The sequence below is a fragment of the Salvelinus namaycush genome, chromosome 1 (genome assembly GCF_016432855.1).
Source record: "Salvelinus namaycush isolate Seneca chromosome 1, SaNama_1.0, whole genome shotgun sequence".
NCBI classification, from domain to species: Eukaryota; Metazoa; Chordata; class Actinopteri; order Salmoniformes; family Salmonidae; genus Salvelinus; species Salvelinus namaycush.
Genome location: NC_052307.1, coordinates 56,317,522 through 56,341,641, shown reverse-complemented (window position 1 = coordinate 56,341,641; position 24,120 = coordinate 56,317,522). Strand labels below are relative to the sequence as shown.

The window sequence follows — 24,120 nt, the reverse complement described above, 5'->3', positions numbered from 1 at the left end:
GGTTTCGACCTGAAGCACATCAGGAAATAAGGAATCACAGTTATAAAGGGATAATAACAGAATATAGAGTAGCTGCAGAACATTCTCACTAATCAAGAGAGGGTATTCTGGTTCGCACCTTTGGATTGTACGTTTTTCGCCTGGCTGGCAGGAAAACATTTTGGAGTACGTTATTTGGATCTTGTGAAATATCCTAAATCTTTGGAAAAGCAGACGAATAAGCCCGACAGATCAGAGACCAACGCTTGCCCATCATGGAAATTGAAATGCTGATGTTATAAAGATACATTTATGGTCAAATGACCGTCTTTACGCGCTCTCTAATCTAACTACCCGAGGATATCTATGAGATGGAAAAACGGGGACTCAACGGCGTCCTTTATTATTTCCTTCTTAATGCACCCTTGTTATTCTGTGTAAATGGTAAGTCAACTTTGTCAGTCGTAGCATGCCGTGCTATTGATGGTCAACACAAATGATGTCAATCGAACAGCCCCTGTCGTTAGATTTTTGATTTCAAGCTGTTGTGATATGGACCGGACCCGGTCATTATTTGAAGTCAAGCGCATTATTCTGCTGCAGTAACTTGATCGTTATAAGAAAAAACAATCGACGTTGTCGATTAAATGATATATGGGTGAGAGAATAGATTGATAGGAATAAAGTATTAGACGCACGCACGTCAAGACTGCGCTTCAGTAGTTATGCATGTCCACATTTCCCCAGTTATGCTAAGCCTAATGCTAAATGAACGTGATCTCTCAAAACACGTAAAGCAACAATAATTAGTATTGTCATGGTGACCAAATACTTGTATTTATTGTGTTACAGGTTATATCAAAAGCCATGGTCATTTCAATTCACAGTGCACGGGTCACATAACGCTAATATGCCTAGTTGTGTAGGCTACCTTTGCGTCATTGCTTCATTGTTTATTTTAAGTCTTAAACTATTATAAACTGATATTTTAGATTGAATGGCAACCTGAATGTGATTGTATTGCGGAATAAAGATACATTTGGTTACGGATATCACTAAAGCGCATTTCAGTTGTCTGTCATGAGGCTACGTAATCTCAGACCTTTGTTAATTTGTTATTCCACCATTTAATCTATTATATCTGTTGTCTTTTCCCAATGGTAGCTACATTTACTGAAGTGCCCAAAGATGTGAGTGTCAGTGAGGGAGAAGACGTTGAGATGCCGTGCGCCTTTCGGGCCATCGGATCATCGCCCTTCTCGCTTGAGATCCAGTGGTGGTACCTAAAGGAGACAACACCTAAAGAACATGTACACGAACTGCAAATAAGCGCTCCGGCGAACAGAGCCAAGGTAAAGCTGTCCCCATGACAGGGAGGGCAGGTTGGGCTGCTCCCGGGCAGCTACTGAGAGGGGCTCTGTTTAAATGTTCGAAGATGCACCAAAAGTGATTGACACTTACAGCTACGGCTGTGTGCAATCTGTCTTTTCATGATGGCATCGCCATATGTACGACATATATCGCTATTTATTTTATGGACTTTATTACAACATGTTGCCAACTAAAAGCATGCGAGTGGATATACTGGAGATTATTAACACTGTGTGGCCATTTATATTAAGAAGGGTTGGGGGGGGGGGGGGGGGGGGTATTGGGGTGGGCGGGAGGGGGGACGACACACCTAATGATAGAAATGGTACTTGTTGGCTTTTAAAATCAGTTCAGGGAGAGTTCTCATGCATGCGACGGAAATGCCCGTGTTGGAATATTCCATAATGCTGTTGGATAACTGTGATATGATTACGCCCTCTGCGCCTCTGTTGCAATCGACTCAGGGACATAGAACAACCCCATCTGTAGTTTCTGCTCTGTTATTTAACCACATTAAACATGCACTAGAAAACACAACCGACTATTTATGACAGCTCGAGAGCTAATGTAGCGGTCGCTGTCCATGGTGCTGATGTCAATGCAGGCTGTTTGGGACAAGTTTGGTGACAGCGCAACTGTTGCTGTCCATGGTGCTGATTCTAATGCGCGCAGTTTTAGAAACAATTTTACACTGTCGAAAGCGATTCAAAACTGCACAGAGGGAATTCCATTGTGGTGAGGCTCATATCCTAATGTGTAATTGCTATAAAAGAGAGTATTATGCAGTCTTGTGTCTCTGGCTGACCATAACACTTCGACACATTTCTTGTTTCAGGTCACTCAAAAGGATGCCACAAAAATAAGCGTAAGTGTTTCCTCTTGTCACTAACCATGTCCAGCTGAAGCATTCACGCTAAAACTTTATCATAGTGGAGATATCTATCTGATTTCTTCAAATGTTCGCTTTTTATTGTATTTGGATATGGCTGCACAGTTAAGAGCCATAATGCATTTGAGCAATAAAATGTTTATTTTGTCATTCAAGGCTAGCCACATGATATGGCCAAGTGGCACTATGAAGGCCGATGGCCAATGTTTTAGCACAAGTTATGGAGGTAACTGTCCAGGCCTTTGGTGCAACTGGGAATTTTTCCAGGCATTTTTTTTCTAGACTTAGGACTCCATTTTGTACAGTTGTCTCCAACCTGGCTGGCTCACCATTAGCATGTCGCCTTTGGAATATAAAAATAGCCTAATCTTGTTTTGAAATGTATTCAGACTCTTGCCACACAACAGGCAGCGTTAAATCTCCAAATGTTTTAGCATTTTTGGATAATAGGCCTTTAGGCTTTCAAACGCATAAGCCCTCATCACGTGATACATATGTGGCAGTAGTCTAATGAGTGGCCGGCCTAGTCTACTTTGATATAGACATATTTCTTGTTGAAACCAACAGGTTATATTGTACATGTAGCAATTTCTCCTTTTCTGTTTCTCTTTGTAGACTGTGAGGGTGCAGGGCAGCGCCATATCTCACAGGCTTAGTCTGTCCAAGGTGCGGAAGGAGGACGAGGGGGTGTATGAGTGCCGAGTTTCCGACTTGTACTCCGACGAGACTCAGGAATACAAGGTTCAAGCCACCCTCCGGGTGAGTCCGCGTGATGGCATGGTGGCCGAGGAGGCCGTGTCCCACATCCAGAATAGATGGCCACTGAGGAACAGCAAGGACGCGGTGGCAGGGGGGCGGGCTACCTCTGAGCCGGGTCAGGGAAAGCCTCGTGTGCCTCCTCCGGCGGGACATGGCCCCCTTCCCGCCAGCACGACGACCACTGCCTCCGCAGCAAAGTCCTCAGCTTCGCCGAGGCCCGGCAATGCGGCCATCCTCCGACAGCAGCATGGAGCAGGTAAGTTGAAGTGCAACAGTGACACCTAGTGATATAGGGCGAGAATACGGGAGTTTGTGTGTGTTTCTCCTCAATCTCCAGTCAGACCCTCAGTAGCATGTCATTCTGACCAGTGATTTGTCCTTTTTAAAGTGAATGATAAATTACACTGACAGTTTCATTGTCATTGAATAATTCAATGTTATTTACAAATAATACATTTGATGATGCTTGTAGAGTACAACACCTGTTACATGGAGTTATATTGCTTACAGGGCAGTGTTTCTTAAGGGGAGGTATTGATTCTTTCATCATACCTTAATAAATAAATACAAATGATACATGCTGGGACATATATGCCTATAGTCAGACTATGGAGAGTGAGGGAAGGTGTGTATGTACAGTGGGTATCATAGATACTCCATAATGTCAAAGTGAAAAGAATATTCTACAAATGTTAACAAATTAATAGGCCTACAAAATGAAATAACTAAAATACAGTTGTTTCAAAAGTATTCACCTCTTTTCTTTTGGCAAAATCACATAATAAATTACATCGACTCACTCTGTGTGAAATAATATGGTTTGACATGATTTTTGAATGACTATCCCTTCCTCTGATCCCCATACATAAATGATCTGCAAGGTCCCTCAGTATTGAATTTCAACCACAGATTCAACTACAAAGACCAGGGAGCTTTCGAAAGACTCGTAAAAATGGGCAGTGATTGGTATATTGTTGACCATGAAAAATCAGACATTGAATATCACTTTAAGCATGGTCAAGTTAATAATGATGCTGTGGATGACGTATTAAACCACCCAAACACAACAAAGACAGTTGTCCTTCTGAACTAAGCTGCAGGACAAGATGGAAACTGCTCAGTGATGTCACCATGAGGCCATTGGTGTTTTTCAAACAGCTACAGAATTCAATGGCTGTGACGGGAAACTAGTCAGGATTGAGGGAAAGATGAACGGAGCAAAGTACAGAGAGTTCCTTGATGAAAACCTGCTCCAGAGTGCTCAGGACCTCAGACTGGGGCAAAGGTTCACCTCCCAACATGACAATGACCCTAAGCACACAGCCAAAACAACACAGGAGTGGCTTCGGGACAAGTCTTTGAATGTCCTTGAGCGGCCCAGCCAGAGGCCGGACTTGAACCCTGGCGAACATCTCTGGAGAGACCTGAAAATAGCTGTGGAGCGACGCTCCCCATCCAACCTGACAGAGCTTGAGAGGATCTGCAAAGAAGAATGTGAGAAACTCCCCAAATACAAATGTGCCAAGCTTGTAGCGTCATACCCAAGAAGACTCGAGGCTGTAATCGCTGCCAAATGTGCTTCAACAAAGTACTGAGCAAAGGGTCTGAATAATTAAGTAAATGTGATATTACATTTTACGTATTATAAATTAACAACATTTCTAAAAAACAGTTTTTGCTTTGTCATTATGGGGTATTGTGTGTAGACTGATGAGGGTGAAAAAAACAATTTAATCAATTTTAGAATAAGGCTGTAACGTAATAAAATGTGGAAAAAGTGAAGGGGTCTGAATAATTTCCCGAATGCACTACATATACTGTATATATACAAAGTATGTGGAAACCCCTTCAAATGAGTGGATTCGGTTATTTCAGCCACAACTGTTGATGACAGGTGTATAAAATCGAGCACGCGGCCATGCAATCTCCATAGACAAACATTGGCAGTAGAATGGCATGGCAGAAGATCACAGTGATTCAATGTGGCACCGTTCCAACTAGTCAGTTCGTCAAATTTCGGCCCTGCTAGAGCTGGCCCGATGAGCTGTAAGTGCTGTTATTGTGAAGTGGAAATGTCTAGGAGCAACAATGGCTCAGATGTGAAGTGGTAGGCCACACAAGCTAACAGAACTGGACCGCAGAGTGCTGAAGCGTGTAGTGAATAAAAATTGTCTGTCCTCGTATGCAACAATTACTACAAAGTTCCAAACTGCCTCCGGAAACAACTTCAGCACAATAACTGTTCGTTGGGAACTTCATTAAATGGGATTCCATGGCCAAGCAGATTCGGGCTAGGCTCCTTAGTTCCAGTGAAGGGAAATCTTAATTCTACAGCATACAATGACATTCTAGACAATTCTGTGCTTCCAACTTTGTGGCAACAGTTTGGGTAAGGTCCTTTCCTGTTTCAGCATGACAATGCCCCTGTGCACTAAGCAAGGTCCATACAGAAATAGTTTGTCTAGATCGGCGTGGAAGAACTTGACTGGCCTGCACAGAGCCCTGACCTCAACCCCATCAAACACCTTTGAGATGAATTGGAATGCCGACTGCGAGCCAGGCCTAATCGCCCAACATCAGTGCCCGACCTCACTAATGCTCTTGTGGCTGAATGGAAGAAAGTCCTCACAGCAATTTTCCAACATCTAGTGGAAAGGCTTCCCAGAAGAGTGGAGGCTGTTACAGCAGCAAATGGTGGACCAACTCCAAATTCATGCCTATGATTCTGGAATGAGATGTTCGAAGAGCTTTTGATCATGTATTATATATATATATATATATATATCTTGTTTCTTGTTAACAAACTATAGTTTTGGCAAGTCGGTTAGGACATTACTTTGTGCATGACACAAGTAAGTTTTCCAACAATTGTTTACAGACAGATTATTTCACTAGGAATTCACAGTATTACAATTCTAGTGGGTCAGAAGTTTACATACACTAAGTTGACTGTGCCTTTAAAAAGCTTGGAAAATTCCAGAAAATTATGTCATGGCTTTAGAAGCTTCTGATACGCCAGTTGACATCATTTGAGTCAATTGGAGGTGTACCTGTGGATGTACACTGCTCAAAAAAATAAAGGGAACACTTAAACAACACAATGTAACTCCAAGTCAATCACACTTCTGTGAAATCAAACTGTCCACTTAGGAAGCAACACTGATTGACAATAAATTTCACATGCTGTTGTGCAAATGGAATAGACAAAAGGTGGAAATTATAGGCAATTAGCAAGACACCCCCAAAAAAGGAGTGATTCTGCAGGTGGTGACCACAGACCACTTCTCAGTTCCTATGCTTCCTGGCTGATGCACAAAGGCGGAGGTAGCGGTCCTGCTGCTGGGTTGTTGCCCTCCTACGGCCTCCTCCACGTCTCCTGATGTACTGGCCTGTCTCCTGGTAGCGCCTCCATGCTCTGGACACTACGCTGACAGACACAGCAAACCTTTTTGCCACAGCTCGCATTGATGTGCCATCCTGGATGAACTGCACTACCTGAGCCACTTGTGTGGGTTGTAGACTCCGTCTCATGCTACCACTAGAGTGAGAGCACCGCCAGCATTCAAAAGTGACCAAAACATCAGCCAGGAAGCATAGGAACTGAGAAGTGGTCTGTGGTCACCACCTGCAGAATCACTCCTTTTTTGGGGGTGTCTTGCTAATTGCCTATAATTTCCACCTTTTGTCTATTCCATTTGCCCAACAGCATGTGAAATTTATTGTCAATCAGTGTTGCTTCCTAAGTGGACAGTTTGATTTCACAGAAGTGTGATTCACTTGGAGTTACATTGTGTTGTTTAAGTGTTCCCTTTATTTTTTTGAGCAGTGTATTTCAAGGCCTACCTTCAAACTCTGTGCCTCTTTGCTTGACATCATGGGAAAATCAAAAGAAATCAGCCAAGACCTCAGAAGAAAATTGTAGACCTCTACATGTCTGGTTCATCCTTGGGAGCAATTTCCAAATGCCTGAAGGTACCACGTTCATCTGTACAAACAATAGTACGCAAGTATAAACAACATGGGACCACGCAGCCGTCATACCGCTCAGGAAGGAGACGCGTTCTGTCTCCTAGAGATGAACGTACTTTGGTGCGAAAAGTGCAAATCAATCCCAGAACAACAGCAAAAGACCTTGTGAAGATGCTGGAGGAAACAGGTACAAAAGTATCTATATCCACAGTAAATGAGTCCTATATCTACATAACCTGAAAGGCTGCTCAGCAAGGAAGAAGCCACTGCTCCAAAAAAGCCAGATTACGGTTTGCAACTGCACATGAGGACAAAGATCGTACTTTTTGGAGTAATGTCTTCTGGTCTGATGAAACAAAAATAGAACTGTTTGGCCATAATGACCATTGTTATGTTTGGAGGAAAAATGGGGAAGCTTGCAAGCCGAAGAACACCATCCTAACCGTGAAGCACGGGGGTGGCAGCATCATGTTGTGGGGGTGCTTTGCTGCAGGAGGGACTGGTGCAATTCACAAAATAGATGGCATCATGAGGAAAGATAATTATGTGGACATATTGAAGCAACATCTCAAGACATAAGTCAGAAAGTTAAAGTTTGGTCGCAAATGGGCCTTCCAAATGGACAATGACCCCAAGCATACTTCCAAAGTTGTGACAAAATGTCTTAAGGACAACACAGTCAAGGTATTGGAGGGGCCATCACAAAGCCTTGACCTCAAACCTATAGAAAATTTGTGGGCAGAACTGAAAAAGCGTGTGCGAGCAAGGAGGCCTAAAAACCTGACTCGGTTACACCAAATCTGTCAGGAGGAAGGTGCCAAAATTCACCCAACTTATTGTGGGAAGCTTGTGGAAGGCTACCCTAAACGTTTGACCCAAGTTAAACAATTTAAAGGCAATGCTACCAAATACTGATTGAGTATATGTAAACTTCTGACCCACTGGGAATGTGATGAAAGAAATAAAAGCTGAAATAAATCATTCTCTCTACTATTATTCTGACATTTCACAGTCTTAAAATAAAGTGGTGATCCTAACTGACCTAACTGACAACTGACATTGTAGAATAATAGTGAAGACATCAAAACTATTAAATAACACATGGAATCATGTAGTAAGCAAAAAGGTGTTAAACAAATCAAAATATATGCTACATTTGAGATTCTTCAAAGTAGCCACCCTTTGCCTTGATGACAGATTTGAACACTCTTGACATTTTCTCAACCAGCTTCACCTGGAATGCTTTTCAAACCGTCTTGAAGGAGTTCCCACATATGCGGATCGCTTGTTGGCTGCTTTTCCTTCACTCTGCTGTCCAACTCATCCCAAACCATCTCAATTGGGTTGCGGTTGGGTGATTGTGGAGGCCAGGTCATCTGATGCAGCCCTCCATCAGTCTCCTTCTTGGTCAAATAGCCCTTACACAGCCTGGAGGTGTTTTGGGTCATTGTCCTGTTGAAAAACAAATGATAGTCCCACTAAGTGCAAACCAGATGGGATGGTTATTCGCTGCAGAATGCTGTGGTAGCCATGCTGGTTAAGATTGCCTTGAATTCAAAATAAATCACTGACAGTGTCACCAGCAAAGCACTCCCACACCATCACACCTAATCCTCCATGCTTCACTGTGGGAACCACACATGCAGAGATAATCCGTTCACCTACTCTGCGTCTCACAAAGACACGACGGTTCGAACCAAAAATAAAAAAATTGGACTCATCAGACCAAAGGACAGATTTCCACCAGTCTAATGGCCATTGCTCATGTTTCTTGGCCCAAGTAAGTCTCTTCTTCTTATTGGTGTTTAGTAGTGGTTTCTTTGTAGCAATTCGCCCATGAAGGCCTGATTCACGCAGTCCCATCTGAACAGTTGATGTTGAGATGTGTCTGTTATTGTAGAATATATTTGGGCTGCAATCTGAGGTGCAGTTAACTCTAATGAACTTATCCTCTGCAGCAGTGGTAACTCTGGGTCTTCCTTTCCTGTGGCGGTCCTCATGAGAGGCAGTTTCATCATAGCGCTTCATGGTTTTTGCGACTGCACTTGGAGAAACTTTAAAAGTTCTTGACATTTTCCAAATTGACTGACCTTCATGTCTTAAAGTAATGATGGACTGTCTCTTTGCTTATTTGAGCTGTTCTTGCCATGATATGGACTTGGTGTTTACCAAATAGGGCTATTTTATGTATACCACCCCTACCTTGTCACAACACAACTGATTGGCTCAAATGCATTAAAAAGGAAAGAAATTCCACAAATTAACTTTTAACAAGGCACACCTGTTAATTGAAATGCATTCCGGGTGACTACCTCATGAAGCTTGTTGATGGAAAGAGTGTGCAAAACTGTCATCAAGATATGTAAAAAAATGTTTACCATTTATTTAACTAGGCAAGCCAGTTTAGAACAAGTTCTTATTTACAATGACAGCCTACCGGGGAACAGTGGGTTAACTGCCTTGTTCAGGGGCAGAGTGACAGATTTTTACCTAGTCAGCTCAGGGATTCGATCCAGCAACCTTTCGGTTATTGGCCCAATGCTCTAAACACTCGGCTACCTGCCGCCCCAGGTAAAGGGTGGCTACTTTGAAGAATCTAAAAGATAAAATACGATTTGATTCGTTTAACACTTTTTGGTTTATACATGATTCCATATGTGTTATTTCATAGTTTTGATGTCTTCACTATTATTTTACAATGTAGAAAAATGTAAAAATAAAGAAAAACCCTTGAATGAGTAGGTGTGTCCAAACTTTTGACTGGCACTGTATATATATATATATATATATATATATATATATATATATATATATATATATATATATATATATATATAGAAACATATTCCAAAACATGCATCCTGTATGCAAAAAGGCACTAAAGTAATACTGGGAGAAAAAAACACAGCAAAGAAAAATACTTTTTGGCCTAAATGCAAAGACTTATGTTTGGGGCAAATCCTTCACAACACATCACTGAGTAACTGCCTCATTATTTTCAAGCATGGTGGTGGCTGCATCATGGTATGGGTATGCTTGAAATCAGCAAAGATTGGAGAGTATTTCAGGATAAAAATAAACGGGATGGAGCTAAGCACAGGCACAATACTAGAGGAAAACCTGCTTCAGTCTGCTTTACACCATACACTGGGAGAAAAACTCACGTTTCAGCAGGACAATAGCATAAACTCAGCAAAAAAAGAAACGTCCTCACTGTCAACTGTGTTTATTTTCAGCAAACTTAACATGTGTAAATATTTGTATGAACATAACAAGATTCAACAACTGAGACATAAACTGAACAATACCACAGACATGTGACTGACAGAAATGGAATAATGTGTCCCTGAACAAAGGGGATGTCAAAATCAAAAGTAACAGTATCTGGTGTGGCCACCAGCTGCATTAAGTATTGCAGTGCATCTCCTCCTCATGGACTGCACAAGATTTTATGTGAGATGTTACATCACTCTTCCACCAAGGCACCTGCAAGTTCCCGGACATTTCTGGGGGGAATGGCCCTAGCCCTCACCCTCCGATCCAACAGGTCCCAGACGTGCTCAATAGGATTGAGATCCGGGCTATTCGCTGGTCATGGCAGAACACTGACATTCCTGTCTTGCAGGAAATCACACACAGAACGATCAGTATGGCTGGTGGCATTGTCATGCTGGAGGGTCATTACAGGAAGGGTACCACATGAGGGAGGAGGATGTCTTCCCTGTAATGCACAGCATTGAGATTGCATGCAATGACAACAAGCTCAGTCCGATGATGCTGTGACACACCGCCCCAGACCATGATGGACCCTCCACCTCCAAATCGATCCCGCTCCAGAGTACAGGTATAACGCTCATTCCTTCGAAGATAAATGCAAATCCGACCATCACCTCTGGTGAGACAAAACCGCGACTCGTCAATGAAGAGCACTTTTTGCCAGTTCTGTCTGGTCCAGCGACGGTGGGTTTGTGCCCATAGGCGATGTTGTTGCCGGTGATGTCTGGTGACGACTTACCTTACAACAGGCCTACAAGCCCTCAGTCCAGCCTCTTTCAGCCTATTGCGGACAGTCTGAGCACTGATGGAAGGATTGTGCATTCCTGGTGTAACTCGGGCAGTTGTTGTTGCCATCCTGTACCTGTCCCGCAGGTGTGATGTTCGGAGGTACCGATCCTGTGCAGATGTTGTTACACGTGGTCTGCCACTGCGAGGACGATCAGCTGTCCGTCCTGTCTCCCTGTAGTGCTGTCTTAGGAGTCTCACAGTATGGACATTGCACTTTATTGTCCTGGCCACATCTGCAGTCCTCTTGCTTCCTTGCATCATGCCTAAGGCACGTTCACACAGATGAGCAGGGACCCTGAGCATCTTTCTTTTGGTATTTTTCAGAGTCAGTAGAGAGGCCTGTGTCCAGTGTCCTAAGTTTCCATAACTGTGACCTTAATTGACTACCATCTGTAAGCTGTTAGTGTCTTAACGACCGTTCCACAGGTGCATGTTCATTAATTGTTTATGGTTCATTGAACAAGCATGGGAAACAGTGTTTAAACCGTTTACAATGAAGATCTGTGAAGTTATTTGGATTTTTACAAATTATCTTTGAAAGACAGGGTCCTGAAAAGGGACGTTTCTTTTTTTGCTGAGTTTACAGCACAAGGCCAAATTTACACTGGAGTTGCTTACCAAGAAGACAGTGCATGTTCCTGAGTGGCCAAGTTACAGTTTTGACTTAAATCTGCTTGAGATCTATGACAAGACTTGAAAATTGCTGTCTCGCCATGATCCCCAACACCTTGACAGAGCTTGAAGAATTTTTAAAAGAATAATGGGAAAATATCGCACAATCCATCTGTGGAAAGCTCTTAGAGACTTACCCAGAAAGATTCACAGCTGTAACCGCTGCAGAAAGTGTTTCTAACATGTATGTATTGGATTTATCAGACTCAGGGGTGAATACTTATCTAATCAAGGTAAATTAGTTATTTATTTTTCATTTAAAAAAATGTTTAGAATTTTTCTTTCACATTGATATTGGAATATTTTGTCTTGCTCGATGACCCAAAAAAATCACAATTAAATCCATTTCATTCACACTATGTAATGCAACAAAATGTGGAAAATCCAACGGGGGGTGAATACTTATGATTACCCACTGAGGAGAGGGACATGTTCTTGCCTTCATAGTGTCCACCATACAGAGAAAGAAATGATGAAGATATGATTCACAATGGATATGTCTCCTCATGATCTCCACATTATAACGTGAGAGCGCCTTAATGTATCCTTTGGAGAGAGCGAGCAGAGGGGTTATCTCACACGCCAGACTCGCTACTGATCGATGAAGCATACTGCTGAATAATTAAATTTCACAGACTCCGCAGGAGGGTTTCATTCGCCGTTCTGCCATATCAGACTTACAGCTGCTGACGCAGTGGTGGTGCAGCAAGGGAGACATGTCTGGCTGGGGATAGGGAAGGTGGATACTTATATTTCTCAGTATGTGGGATCACACTTGTCTGTTTATGTGCATTATCATGTAGCTGTGTGCTGATGTATGTTTTGATTGTGCCTGCGTGTGTGTACAGACATGATGTGAAAGCAGCCAGGGAGACCATGTTCATTTCTCTGGCTGGAAGCATGTCTCCAGACTTCTCCTCCACTTTCATGGCTGTTGCTGTCAGTGCGTTGGTGGTTTGCAGGGTAATGTAGAAAAGGCCCCTCCTCTAATGATAGGCTGTTGCCAGGGTTGTGACCTCTTTACTTGGGGGTCCTCAAGGGTTTTTAGAAAGACCTTAGAGGCCCTTGGAGGAGACATGGTGGGGAGTTCCATTCTCTGTTCCTTCCCTATTGTGTCTATCTTACTCAGTGTTGTGCCTGCTCAACGTATGTTGTGGCTAGTCGGGATGGCTGTTCTCTCCTCGCTGTGGCTTTGTCTTCAGGGCAGAGGAGGAAAGCTGGTGGGCCATGACTGGAGGAGATGACTCCAGAGGAAACATTTCTACAGTTTTACAACTCTACCTGTGTCCTTGAGTGCAGTGCTTCACCTCTGCTTTCACATCTAGTCCAGACTTATGATTCAGTAATGTCACCCAACAACTCATATATCTAAATGTATGCTTGATGCCAATGCCATCTACAGAGCCTTGGGTTCCATTGAAAATGTAACGAACAGAGTTGTGCAAGTTAGTAATCGGAGCATACATTTACTTCTACATGTGAGTCATTCAGCAGACTCTCTCATCCAGAGGCCAGGGATCCATTTGGTCTTTTCTATGTGAGTCGAATCCCTTACTTTCTGAATGAAGCTAACTGCCAACCGAGGGGTAATCATGCAAAAAACACCAAGCTAATAGAATGGCACCATGCTGTTAGTCCTCCTCGTGTTGGACTGTTCATAACACTGATGCTGCCATCCTGGACATGTACTGTGGACGTGAGAATAGCCTGGAGCACGTTAAATGCCCTCTCCTAGGAACTGGCACTGTGGAATCAGCATGCTCGGCCAGCCCTGTCCTTAGCGAAGCGAGACGGAGGCGGCCATTTGGCAAGAAAATCAAACAATACCACTGCCAGTTCACTGACTCTCCACGTTCTCTCTCTCTCTCTCTCTCTCTCGCTCTCTCTCTCTCTCTCTCTCGCTCTCTCTCTCTCGCTCTCCCTCTCGCTCTCTCTCTCTCGCTCTCTCTCTCTCTCTCATTAACCTAAATGTCCAAATAGTCTAATGTCATCGATTTTCAATATTACCCCTAGGCCCTAATTCTAAAATCAGAATCCTTTTCACTGTTTGATTGGTAGACTTGAATACAATTGTGCTCTGCTTTGCTTACACAACGAGCTAAGGTCAGGCAGCCATTGTCAGGGCAATTGGATTGACTGACCAACATTCGTATATGCCTCATACTGAGTAGTACTACTTGTGTGCTTCAGTTCTAAATACTGATTTAGTATCGAAAAAGACTGACCTCTGGGCTTGTTGTCTAAACATGATTGTCCAGGACAGAGCAGGGCAACCTCACCTGTTTATTTAGGAGAATCTGATGGATATTATTTTTCATATTTTACTGTTTGCTCATGGCTGCTATATTCCTTCAAATTGGCTGGTCAGTATTTGCTTCTCTGTCTCTCATCATGTATCTCTGTCAGACTAAATCAAATACAGTAAATAAATCCATGTAAAAGTGCCTCCCTGACACTTTTACATTGACGGGGGGGATACAGAATTTGTCTTGGCTTTTTTGTATTGCTTTAAGTGAACCCCTCAACATATTTGTCAACAGATTGTGAAGGTTAAAAAGCACCCTGGCATATTTGAAAGATTGGCCCCCTCCTCTCCTACCACAATAACGACAGCTGAGGGGGAAAAATGCGATCTGCCCACCTCTCGGAAATGCGTGCATCTGTCACTTTTCTGCAATGTCATCTGTCTGAGTGGCAGAAACAATTAATATTAAAGGGGAAATGTCACGGGCATGTGGCAGATAAGCCGGGCCCTCAGCACACTGTCAGGTGTCTCAAATTGCCTCTCACATTTTCATTTTTCATCTGGGGGTTTGGTGGCCTTGCTGGGGTAACATAAACTTGCAGTGCACCATTCTCCAGTGCTTCACAGATAGATAGTCCCATGGAGGATCAGTGGCTAACTAACACTTTGGGGATGGAGGTTGTCTATCATGAATTCAGAGTGGAATGTGTGGAGACTGCATAGATGTGCATGTTCCTCCAGGTTCCAGAAAATCTCCAGAAAATCTACTACATAGCAGTGAAATGGAACCGTGTTGAAACTTTAAACGGTGAATACAACCATCCATGGAATCACAATTACTAATCCCAGCATTTTTCGACATTAGAAACAGAATATTATTGTAAAGATTTTAATCTCATCACATTTCTTTGTTTGCGGCACCTCCCAAGCATAATATACAATACTGTTTTCCCTTACTTTAAATTAATCTGAAATATATATTTTTTTACATATCTCAGTAATTTGGCTCACTTGTTTCACAAAATCAACCTGTATATAGGCCAATCTGAAAGCCAATTACAATTACAATAATCATCAAATTAATTCACTGGAATATTCTAATTAGAATTTTATTGACTATCTATATTGATTACGGACTGCGTGATTAAAAGGAACATTTAGTTAGTGTAAATATTCCACATTGTGGATGTACAGTTTAAGTCGGAAGTTTACATACACCTTAGCCAAATACATTTCAACTCAGTTTGTCACAATTCCTGACATTTGATCCAAGTAAAAATTCCTTGTCTTAGGTCAGTTAGGATCACCACTTTATTTTAAGAATGTGAAATATCAGAATAATAGTAGTGCGAATTATTTATTTCAGCTTTTATTTATTTCATCACATTCCCAGTGGGTCAGAAGTTTACATACACTCAATTAGTATTTGGTAGCATTGCCTTTAAATTGTTTAACTTGGGTCAAACATTTAGGGTAGCCTTCCACAAGCTTCCCACAATAAGTTGGGTGAATTTTGGCCCATTCCTCCTGACAGAGCTGGTGTAACCGTGTCAGGTTTGTAGGCCTCCTTGCTCGCACACGCTTTTTCAGTTCTTTTCTATAGGATTGAGGTCAGGGCTTTGTGATGGCCACTCCAATACCTTGACTTTGTGGTCCTTAAGCCATTTTGCCACAACTTTGGAAGTATGCTTGGAGTCATTGTCCATTTGGAAGACCCATTTGCGACCAAGCTTTAACTTCCTGAATGATGTCTTGAGATATTGCTTCAATATATCCACATAATTTTCCTCCCTCATGATGCCATCTATTTTGTGAAGTACACCAGTCCCTCCTGCAGCAAAGCACCCCCATAACATGATGCTGCCACCCCCATGCTTCATGGTTGGGATGGTGTTCTTCAGCTTGCAAGCTTCCCCCTTTGTCCTCCAAACATAACAATGGGCATTATGGCCAAACAGTTCTATTTTTGTTTCATCAGACCAGAGAACATTACTCCAAAAAGTACGATCTTTGTCCCTATGTGCAGTTGCAAACCATAGTCTAGCTTTTTTATGGGAGTTTTGGAGCAGTGGCTTCTTCCTTGCTGAGCAGCCTTTCAGGTTATGTCGATATAGGACTCGTTTTACTGTGGATATAGATACTTTGTACCTGTTTCCTCCAGCATCTTCACAAGATCCTTTGCTGTTGTTCTGGGATTGATTTGCACTTTTCGCACCAAAGTATGTTCATCTCTAGGAGACAGAACGCGTCTCCTTCCTGAGCGGTATGATGGCTGCGTGGTCCCATGGTGTTTATACTTGCGTACTATTATTTGTACAGATGAATGTGGTACCTTAAGGCATTTGGAAATTGCTCCCATGGATGAACCAGACATGTGGAGGTCTACAATTTTTTTTCTGAGGTCTTGGCTGATTTCTTTTGATTTTCCCATGATGTCAAGCAAAGAGGCACTGAGTTTGAAGGTCGGCCTTGAAATACATCCACAGGTACACCTCCAATTGACTCAATTGATGTCAATAAGCCTATCAGAAGTTTCTAAAGCCATGACATCATTTTCTGGAATTGTCCAAGCTTTTTAAAGGCACAGTCAACTTAGTGTATGTAAACTTCTGACCCATTGGAATTGTGATACAGTGAGTTATAAGTGAAATAATCTGTCTGTAAACAATTGTTAGAAAAATTACTTGTGTCATGCAGAACTACTACAGTTTGTTAACAAGAAATGTGTGGAGTGGTTGAAAAACGAGGTACAATAACTCCAACCTAAGTGTATGTAAACCTCTGACTTCAACCGTAACTGTGGGAGTTAGTTCAATAATGTTGATGTTAGTATTATTCTCAATGAAAGTGAGGTGAGAGAGAGAGAGAGAGAGAGAGAGAGAGAGAGAGAGAGAGAGAGAGAGAGAGAGAGAGAGAGAGAGAGAGAGAGAGAGAGAGAGAGAGAGAGAGAGAGAGAGAGAGAGAGAGAGAGAGAGAGAGAGAGAGAGAGAGAGAGAGAGAGAGAGAGAGAGAGAGAGAGAGAGAGAGAGAGAGAGAGAGAGAGAGAGAGAGAGAGCAATAGGAGCAGTTGACTATGCAATAGGATATGAAAAAATATAAAAAACTGACTGTGTTCACTCAGCAGTTCGGGAGCAATGACTTGGCAGGTGAGCTTGTTTGGTAGGAGGTGAGGAGGATGGCATAGAGCAAGAGGACAGCCAGACAGTAGTGATGCAAGAGCTCACTCAAATACACCTACCCAAGAGTACTTGTCTCTGGCTGGACAGCTGTCTCAATCCCTTATTAAACACCCAGTCTATCTCATCCTATGTGTGTTTGTGTGTGTGTTTATGCCATGCATGCCTATTAGTTGCAATACTATCAAATGTGGTTAAAATACATTTAAATATTATAGACTGTATATTGGACATGGCTGATTTTCCTGTCCATTTGTGAAGACTTGGCGAGGGAGGTAGCAATGTGAGAGAGTACATTCGTCTGAGGTAATGGCCACTGTGTGTGTCTGCATGTTAACAGGCTGATGTGGTTTTTCAGTTGTCAGTCTCCTCTCCAAGGACAATTATGACAAGTGTTAGGTAACTGTCAGACTGTGCGGGAAGCACTTTACTTCTCCCAATGTGGTGTTGATTGACTTCCGTTCGTTTTTTGCCTGGCAAAATACTTTTTGTCATCTCTGTGACAGATGACGGCTGGACGGTTATGGGGACTTTACATTACTCTATTATTATTGGGCCTTTGTGTTGCTGCCTATAGCTCATCCAAAACCACGAGACAGTGGGATAAGTGGTAGAGAGGTGGAGAGTTCTCACTTAAATGAGTGGTCACTTTCACCTATAAGGAAAGACACTACATGACATATAGGAAACAATGGTAGCTGGCTATCCATAACGGTAGATCTCTGTAGCAGTTCTCTGTGTTGCAGCTACCCCAAGCAGTCAGAGTTAAAAACCTATAGCGCACTGCAAGCTGAGGGTGAAGTGATGGAGGAGGCCTTGTTTGCCTCGCCCTCAGCTTGCTTGTATTATTGAACTTCCAAGGCGTTTTGTTTCCTTGTGGCGAAGAAGCCTGTTGGAGTTCAACCTCCCCCTAACGAAAGAGAACGTTGATTTTTGACCTGTATGTATCCATGATGACAAACTTAGGCACACACCAGAGAAAATATCATACAAAATCCTTCTTTGTATGTACAGTCCAATGAAACGAATAGAACAAAGTCAACCACCTGTCAATAGTTCCCTCTTTTTTTTCTCTGTTTGTTCTCCCCCATATGCGATTCCTAATCATCCCCCTTCTAGCAGATGCCAACCGTAACCTTTGAGAATAGTGATGTCATCCTAACGGTCATTAGTTACAGGTCTACACAGTGTATAGCTGCTACTCTACAGAAACACTCGTATCTAACCAAGGGGTTCTGTTTTAGGTAAATTGTCAATGTATGCTAATGTTTGAGAGAGAGAGAGAGAGAGAGAGAGAGAGAGAGAGAGAGAGAGAGAGAGAGAGAGAGAGAGAGAGAGAGAGAGAGAGAGAGAGAGAGAGAGAGAGAGAGAGAGAGAGAGAGAGAGAGAGAGAGAGAGAGAGAGAGAGAGAGAGAGAGAGAGAGAGAGAGAGAGAGAGAGAGAGAGAGAGAGAGAGAGAGAGAGAGAGAGAGAGAGAGAGAGAGAGAGAGAGAGAGAGAGAGAGAGAGAGAGAGAGACCTTCCAACCTCACAGCGCTGGTGTACTAATGACAGTAATTATTGCTCGAACAGAGCATGTAGCTGAGTCATAGCTAGTTTTGTACACTGTATGAAAGGTATATTGTTTCTGCTTCCCTTTGGCCCCAATGAGCTGGAATGTGATCTCCAAATAATGTGTTGGGCCCATTCAACACCCCCACTTCATATACCACAGATGGCTTTTTAACCCAATGCCAATGTCCAGGTTTTAGTTTACGAATATTTGAACGTGGCGGGTTATATAAAGTATAGCAGATTGTCGGCAGTTAAATAGACTATTGAATTAATTGTATTTTTAAAGGTCGAGGTTACTCTCACAAACCTACATTTCCATTGGATGTAAAATATTGGCTAAATGATTTATCTGCAGTAGACAGATGATCTTACAGACACTGTGTTCTGAGGTTAAGTGTATGCTTTGATTGATTCAAAACTCAGGGGAGAATCATCTGAACCTCAAGGCAAAGCAATGTCATTCCTACAGAGAGATATCCACTGGTACTAAAACATGGTTCAAAGATAAACAAGACAGATCCCAAAAGAGTGTTGTGTAAATTTGGAGTTGGAGCAGTGTTTGCTTTTATGAGAGTAAACAAATAAATCAAATCAAATCAAATTGTATTGGTCACATACACATGGTTAGCAGATGTTTTTGCGAGTGTAGCAAAATGCGTGTACTTCCAGTTCTGACGGTGCAGTAATATCTAACAAGTAATATCTAACAATTGCACAACAAATACCTAATACACACAAATATAAGTAAAGGAATGGAATAAGAATATATAAATATAAATATATGGATGAGCAATGTCAGAGCAGCATAGGCTAAGATGTAATAGATACTGTAGTATACAATACAGTATATACATATGAAATGAGTAATGCAAGATATGTAAACATTATTAAAGTGGCATTATTAAAGTGACTAGTGTTCCGTTTATTAAAGTGGCCAATAATTTAAAGTCTGTATGTAAGCAGCAGCCTCTCTGTGCTAGTGATGGCTGTTTAACAGTCTGATGGCCTTGAGATAGAAGCTGTTTTTCGGTCCCAGCTTTGATGCACCTGTACAGACCTCGCCTTCTGGGTGGTAGCAGGGTGAACAGGCAGCGGCTTGGGTGGTTGTTGTCCTTGATGATCGTTTTGGCCTACCTGTGACTTCGGGTGCTATAGGTATCCTGGAGGGCAGGTAGTTTGCCCCCGGTGATGCGTTGTGCAGACCGCACCACCCTCTGGAGAGCCTTGCGGTTGAGGGAGGTGCAGTTGCCGTACCAGGCTGTGATAGAGCCCAACAGGATGCTCTCAATTGTGCATCTGTAAAAGTTTGTGAGGGTTTTGGTTGACAAGCCACATTTTTTTCAGCCACCTGAGGTTGAAGAGGTGCTGTTGCGCCTTCTTCACCACACTGTCTGTGTGGGTGGACCATTTCAGTTTGTCAGTGATTTGTATGCCGAGGAACTTAAAACTTTCCACCTTCTCCACTGCTGTTCAGTCGATGTGGATAGGGGGGTGCTCCCTCTGCTGTTTCCTGATGTCCACGATCATGTCCTTTGTGTTGTTGAAGTTGAGTGAGAGGTTATTTTTCTGACACCACACTCCGAGAGCCCTCACCTCCTCCCTGTAAGCTGTCTCGTCGTTGTTGGTAATCAAGCCTAATACTGTTATATCGTCTGCAAACTTGACGATTGAGTTGGAGGCGTGCATGGCCACGCAGTCATGGGTGAACAGGGAGAACAGGAGGGGGCTGAGCATGCACCCTTGTGGGTCCCCAGTGTTGAGGATCAGCGAAGTGGAGATGTTGTTTCCTACCTTCACCACCTGGGGGCGGCCCGTCAGGAAGTCCAGGACCCAATTGCACAGGTTGAGACCCAGGGCCTCAAGCTTAACGATGAGCTTGGAGGGTACTATGGTGTTGAATGCTGAGCTATAGTCAATGAACAGCGTTCTAACATACGTAGGTATTCCTGTTGTCCAGATGGGATAAGGCAGTGTGCAGTGTGATGGCGATTGCATCGTCTGTGGACCTATTGGGGTGGTAAGCAAATTGAAGTTGGTCTAGAGTGACAGGTAAGGTGAAGGTTATATGATCCTTGACTAGTCTCTCAAAGCACTACATGATGACAGGAGTGCTACGGGGTGATAGTCATTTAGTTCAGTAATCTTTGCATTCTTGGGTACAGGAACAATGGTAGCCATCTTGAAGCATGTGTGGACCCCAGACTGGGATAGGGAGAGATTCAATATGTCCGTAAACACACCAGCCAGCTTGTCTGCGCATGCTCTGAGGACGCGTCTAGGGATGTCGTCTGGGCTGGCAGCCTTGCGAGGGATAACACGTTTAAATGTCTTACTCACGTCAGCCACGGAGAAGGAGAGCCCACAGTCCTTGGTAGCGGGCCGCGTCGGTGGTACTGTATTATCCTCAAAGCGGGCAAAAAAGGTGATTAGTTTGTCTGGAAGCAAGACGTCAGTGTCCGCGATGTGGCTGGTTTTCCTTTTGTAGTCCGTGATTATCTGTAGACCCTGCCACATACGTCTCGTGTCTGAACCGTTGAATTGCACTTTGTCTCTATACTGAAATGTTGCTTGTTTTATTTCCTTGCGGAGGGATTGCCTACTCTGTTTGTATTCTGCCATATTCCCAGCCGCCTTGCCATGGTTAAATGCAGTGGTACGCGCTCTCAGTTATGCGCGAATGCTGCCATCTATCCACGGTTTCTGGTTAGGTTAGGTTTTAATAGTCACAGTGGGTACAACATCTCCTATACACTTCCCTAGAAACTCACTCACCGAATCAGTGTATACGTCATATTGTTCTCTGAGGCTACCCGGGACATATCCCAATGATCAAAACAATCTTGATGCGTGGATTCCAATTGGTCAGAAAAGCATTGAATAGTCTTAGCACGGGTACTTCCTGTTTGAGTTTCTGCCTATAGGAAGGGATGAGCAAAATGGAGTCATGGTCAGATTTGCCAAAAGGAGGGTGGAGGAGGGCCTTGTATGCATCGCGGAAGTTAGAGTAACAATGGTCCAGTGTTTTTCCAGCGCGAGTGCTACAGTCGAAATGCTGATAGAATTTAGGTAGCCTTTTTCTCAAAGTTGCTTTGTTAAAATCCCCAGCTACAATAAATGCAGCCTCAGGATATATGGTTTCCAGTTTGCACAAAGTTCAGTGAAGTTCCTTGAGGGCCGTCGTGGTATCGGCTTGAGTGGGGATATACACGGCTGTGACAATAACGAAGAGAATTCTCTTGGGAGATAATACAGTTGGCATTTGATTGTGAGGAATTCTAGGTCAGGTGATCAAAAGGACTTGAGTTCCTGTATGTTGTTACAATTACACCATGAGTCGTTAATCATGAAACATATATCCCCGCCATTCTTCTTCCCGGAGAGATGTTTATTCCTGTCGGCGTGATGCACTGAGAATCCAGGTGGCTGTATCGACTCCGACAGCATATCCCGAGAGAGCCATGTTTCCGTGAAAGAGAGGATGCTACAATCCCTGGTGTCTCTATTCTCTTATGTAGTGCTTACAGGAGGGGGATTAGTGTGGATTGAGTAATGCCTTTGTGTTACATCTTTGATGACTGCTGTGTTAACGTGTGGAGTGATTATGGCTACAATGGTCCTAGGAGAAGTTCTCAGGTTTTAGCTGATTCGTGTGGGTTTATTCATTTTGTTATTTTCATGGCTTTTGTTCGACCTTTGTATTTAACATAACTTTACCTGCATTCCATCTACAATGAACACATACTTTAACTGTCTGAGTAGGAGAGTGTCTGATAAAGATTACCATAGATGACACAGGGTGAACCAATTGGTTTAATGTAGTTAAAGGTGAGGTGGGGTGCGTCACGGGGGGAAGGGTGACTGACAGGGGTCGTCAGAGCCGGCTGTCTCCAGATAGCCTCAAATAAACACCTGTCATTTGTATCCTTGGTGAGGAGGGTCAGATAAGATGCCCTGTCCAGATGCTGTCCATCACTCTACAGCCAATCTACTCAATGACCATGGAAGACAGAGAGAGTGCAGATCGGACAGAGAGAGATTTTAAAGGGCAAAGAAAGAGAAATGTGGCAAAAATAAAATGGGGGTGGGACACAAAAGAACAGATACAGTTTACAAAGAGGTACAGAGCCAGAGACATAAACAGAGAGCGGCTGGAGGGACATGAGAGATTGAAACTATAGAAGTGGAATGAGGGAGAGACAAGGGGAATTGATGCGAAGATTAGAGCCAATCAGCAAATCAACAAATCAGCGCAGTACGGAGAAAGACATTTGGTCTAACGCTTTCTCACTCACGCCATTTTGTCCTGAATACACTGCAGTTCTGTTTGGGATTAAGACAGCTGGCCTGGCTCCGGGTGAGTCTTGTAAGTCACTGTTAAGCACGTGTATTGCCCTGTTTGCGTGTGGTAGAGTTCATGTCTTTGAGTTGATGCTGTGTCTTTGGGCTGGGGGATGATGGAAACGTTGGTGTGTGGATGTGTAGTGGGGCATGGCCCGGGGAAGACACGAGAATGGTAAAACAGACTGCTGTTTCACACTGTATCTGTCACAGAAACTCCAGCCTAGTTAAACATTGACTCATTACGCTTGTTTCTGTGTGTGTGTGTGTGTGTGATCTGAAAAATCCATCTGGGCTGATTTTTGTTTGTTCGGTGTCTGTTTTTCGGGCAACCGTGCGTGTCCATTTATGCACATGTGTGTGTAAACGAGCATGTGTGCTCGTGTGAGAGAGTGTGCGTGTGTCGTAATGAAACAGCTTTTAGCCAGCAGTTGCTCTACTGCTCAAACAGGAAATGAAACGTGTCAAACAGGGATAAGGAGCTATATCCAAGGGTGACTATTCCTCATAGCCAGGTTCTACCCCGGGATGTCTCCCACCTTTCCTGTACAAAACCATCAGCATAAATAGATGCCGCCATTTCATCTACTCAAAGGTAGCCAGGCAATGTGGATGAAACTCTCACCTCTATCTCACCTTTATCTGCAAGTGGCAGCAGAAGCGTGAACAAAAGTCGATTTGAGATTTTCTGCGACTGACATTTTGTCAGCCATAATTGTGTGAAATATGGCCCAGGTAATACAGAATTCTACTCCTGGCAGGGAGTTAATAGCTATCATGAGCTACTGTGATCTTCCTTTATTCTGGAGGATCCCCCATTGTTCCCATTCACCACAGCCAGGCATCCATGGTACTGTCTTAACACTGTATCTCTCCTCAGTTTCTGTGTGCAGGTTTGATTTGAAGCACAGAGACATTTCCACTGACCTTTCTACCCCCTCTGGTTTTCTTTGTCTGGCCAGGTTCTGGAGCCATTACCACCACTGACCCGTTCCTCTTCATCACTCTCCTGATCCTGCATAAGCTCCTCCCCTCCCTGTTTGCCCAGTAAGAGACTTCAACCAAACGACGACCCGAAGGTTTTTACTTTATGTACCAAACAAC

At 43.2% G+C, this 24,120-nt stretch overlaps 1 protein-coding gene across 1 annotated transcript; it reads left to right on the top strand.

The window, feature by feature from the left end:
- The first annotated feature begins 350 nt into the window (after positions 1-350).
- Positions 351-24,067, top strand: LOC120052260 (V-set and transmembrane domain-containing protein 2B-like). The gene is made up of 5 exons (XM_038999080.1): positions 351-423; positions 1,144-1,331; positions 2,186-2,215; positions 2,855-3,254; positions 23,979-24,067. The coding sequence occupies exons 1-5, from the start codon at positions 351-353 to the stop codon at positions 24,065-24,067; spliced, it is 780 nt and encodes a 259-aa protein (XP_038855008.1).
- The last annotated feature ends 53 nt before the right edge of the window (positions 24,068-24,120 follow it).